This window comes from Calidris pugnax, unplaced genomic scaffold (genome assembly GCF_001431845.1).
Source record: "Calidris pugnax isolate Ruff unplaced genomic scaffold, ASM143184v1 scaffold371, whole genome shotgun sequence".
In the NCBI taxonomy this organism is placed as follows: domain Eukaryota; kingdom Metazoa; phylum Chordata; class Aves; order Charadriiformes; family Scolopacidae; genus Calidris; species Calidris pugnax.
In genome coordinates, this window is record NW_015091373.1 from 900,608 (window position 1) to 903,961 (window position 3,354).

The 3,354-nt window shown below is 65.6% G+C and overlaps 1 protein-coding gene across 1 annotated transcript in view; it reads right to left on the bottom strand.

Annotated features, from left to right (window-relative positions):
• Positions 1 to 1,244: 1,244 nt before the first annotated feature.
• Positions 1,245 to 3,354, bottom strand: part of RAB25 (RAB25, member RAS oncogene family) — an 8,510-nt gene continuing 6,400 nt past the window's right edge. The window contains exon 5 of the mRNA XM_014961241.1: positions 1,245 to 1,831. Within this exon, the coding sequence (XP_014816727.1) occupies positions 1,701 to 1,831 (131 nt within the window). The 3' untranslated portion in view covers positions 1,245 to 1,700. The remainder of the gene's footprint in view (positions 1,832 to 3,354) is intronic.

Below are 3,354 nucleotides of genomic sequence, written 5' to 3' on the forward strand. Positions count from 1 at the left end.
AGGGGGATGATGGCATTGGGATGGGAGGGGGTTCAGGGGGACAGTGTCATTGGGCTGGGATGGGGCAGAGGGGGGCGGTGGCATCGGGCTGGGAGGGGGCACAGGGACGGTGGCATCGGGCCAAGCTGCTTGTGTGAGCAGGAGCATGAAGTGGAGCTGGGGACGGGGGCTGGGACCACAAACAAACAGAGAGTCCATGAATTCCAGCTCCACAAACCCGCCTTTCGCAAGTCCTTTAATGGTTGCGTCACCGGTGACGGGACACGATGGGACACAGAGCTGCTCCTGGGGCCCCTCGGCACCGACCCCGTCCCCCCCCGCAGGCGGGAGCCACCTTCCCCGGGTCCTGGGATGGGGACGGGGCTGGGTGATGCCACGTCCCTCCTGGGGGCTTGGGGTGACCCCCGACCAGTCCCCGGTGGGGACAGAGACCTGTGGGGACCACCCCATCCCCAGCGGGTGGCACTGGGTGGCCACACGGGAGCAACCCCAGGGTCAGACAGAGTGGCTACCATCGCTGGCATGATGGTGGCCAGAACCTCCTGGCTCCTTCCCCAGCGGTGCCCGGGGGTATCTCAGTCCTCTGCACCAGGGGTCTGGAGGGGCTGGGGGGGTCCAGAGGGGCTGGGGGGGTCCATGGGGACGGTGGTGATGCTAATCAAGGCCCGGTATAACGAAGCAGACAGAGCAGAGCCCCCAGCACTGGTGCTTCTCACCATTTATGGCAGAATTTGGCCACTCTCCGGGCTGTTGGTCCCCACTGCCCCAGGACGGGGGTGGCACCGCGGGCTGGGTGGCACCAGCCTGTGCCGGTGGCCAGATGAGTCTGAGCGGAGGCAGACCCAGCTCGAGGCCACTGGCGTGTCCCGGGGCTGCGGGGGGTCCCAGGGGGTCCCCGGGGGGGTCCCGGGGGGGTCAGATGGCCACGCAGCACGGGCGCTTCTCCGTCTGCGCCGGGGCCGTGACCTCCGGGCTCTCGCTGGCGAGTGACACCGTGTTGCTCTGGTTGCTCCTCTGCTTCTGCTTCTGCACCTTGTGGAAGATCTCTGCGGGACGAGAGGTGCCAGGGGTGGGGGGGGTCTGTGTGGCACCCACGGGCTCCCCAGCCCCCCCCTGCTCGCCCCGTGACCCTCGGCTTGGCACGTTGGTGGCTCCCCTTCCCCTTTGTGCAGAGGGGACGGGCTGAGGGGTGAGAAGGGAGCAGCCCCCCCCCAGGTTACATCCCTGCGGCCCATCCCCAGCGGGTGGCACTGGGTGGCCACACGGGAGCAACCCCAGGGTCAGACAGAGTGGCTACCATCGCTGGCATGATGGTGGCCAGAACCTCCTGGCTCCTTCCCCAGCGGTGCCCGGGGGTATCTCAGTCCTCTGCACCAGGGGTCTGGAGGGGCTGGGGGGGTCCAGAGGGGCTGGGGGGGTCCATGGGGACGGTGGTGATGCTAATCAAGGCCCGGTATAACGAAGCAGACAGAGCAGAGCCCCCAGCACTGGTGCTTCTCACCATTTATGGCAGAATTTGGCCACTCTCCGGGCTGTTGGTCCCCACTGCCCCAGGACGGGGGTGGCACCGCGGGCTGGGTGGCACCAGCCTGTGCCGGTGGCCAGATGAGTCTGAGCGGAGGCAGACCCAGCTCGAGGCCACTGGCGTGTCCCGGGGCTGCGGGGGGTCCCAGGGGGTCCCCGGGGGGGTCCCGGGGGGGTCAGATGGCCACGCAGCACGGGCGCTTCTCCGTCTGCGCCGGGGCCGTGACCTCCGGGCTCTCGCTGGCGAGTGACACCGTGTTGCTCTGGTTGCTCCTCTGCTTCTGCTTCTGCACCTTGTGGAAGATCTCTGCGGGACGAGAGGTGCCAGGGGTGGGGGGGGGCTGTGTGGCACCCACGGGCTCCCCAGCCCCCCCCTGCTCGCCCCGTGACCCTCGGCTTGGCACGTTGGTGGCTCCCCTTCCCCTTTGTGCAGAGGGGACGGGCTGAGGGGTGAGAAGGGAGCAGCCCCCCCCCAGGTTACATCCCTGCGGCGCCCGGGGAACACCCTGCGCTTGGGCAACTTCCTCTTGCCCAACCTGGGATTAGTGCTTCACCCCGCGCCGCGGCTGGCACCTCACCCGGCCAGGCTGGCTTGGCTCAGCACAGCATGGCACGGCATGGCATGGCATGGGACAGCACAGCACATCACAGCATGGCACAGCATGACACGGCACGTTATTGCATGGCATGGCACAGAACAGCATGGCATGACACGGCACAATGTGGCATAGCACAACATGGCACCACATGGCATAGCATGGCACGGCACAGTGTGGCACAGCAAGGCACAGCACAGCAAGGCATGGCATAGCATGGCATGGCATAGCATGGCATAGCATGGCATAGCATGGCATGGCACAGCACAGCACGTATGGCACAGCACAGCACATCAAGCCATGGCACAACATGGCATGGTATGGTATGGCACAGCATGGCACGGCACAGTGTGGCACAGCGTGACACGGCACGGTATTGCATGGCATGACACGGCAAAGCACAGCATGGCACGGCACAGCATGGCATGGCACAACATGGCATGGCACAGCATTGCATAGCACAGCACAGCATGGCACGGCATGGCACAGCATGGCACAGCACAGTGTGGCACAGCAAAGGACAGTATGGCACAGCAAGGCATGGCATGGCATGGCACGGCACAGTGTGGCATAGCATTGCATAGCACAGCATGGCACAGCATGGCATAGTGTGGCGTGGCACAACATGGCATGGCACAGCATGGCATCGCATGGCATGGCATGGCACAGCATGGCACAGCACAGTGTGGCACAGCAAAGGACAGTATGGCACGGCAAGGCATGGCATGGCATGGCACGGCACAGCGTGGCACAGCATGGCATGGCACAGCAAGGCATGGCACAGCATGGCACTGTGGCACAGCATGGCATGGCACGGCACAGTGTGGCACAGCAAAGCACAGCACGGCACAGCAAGGCATGGCACAGCATGGCACAGCATGGCACAGCATGGCATGGCATGGCATGGCACGGCACAGCGTGGCACAGCATGGCATGGCACAGCTTGGCATGGCATGGCACAGCATGGCATGGTATGGTATGGCATGGCACAGTGTGGCACAGCAAAGCATGGCACGGCATGGCATGGCACAGCATGGCACAGCACAGTGTGGCACAGCATGGCATGGCATGGCACGGCACATCTCCTCATGCTGCTGCCCCGGTGCTGCCGTTCCCGGCGCGCTGCTCCTGGCCGGGCATGACCCCTCGCCATCCCCGTCCCCCCGGGCCCCCCGGCCGGTCGGGCAGGGTGCCGGAGACACTGAGTCAGGAGCCCGGGACAGCAGGAAGGGCA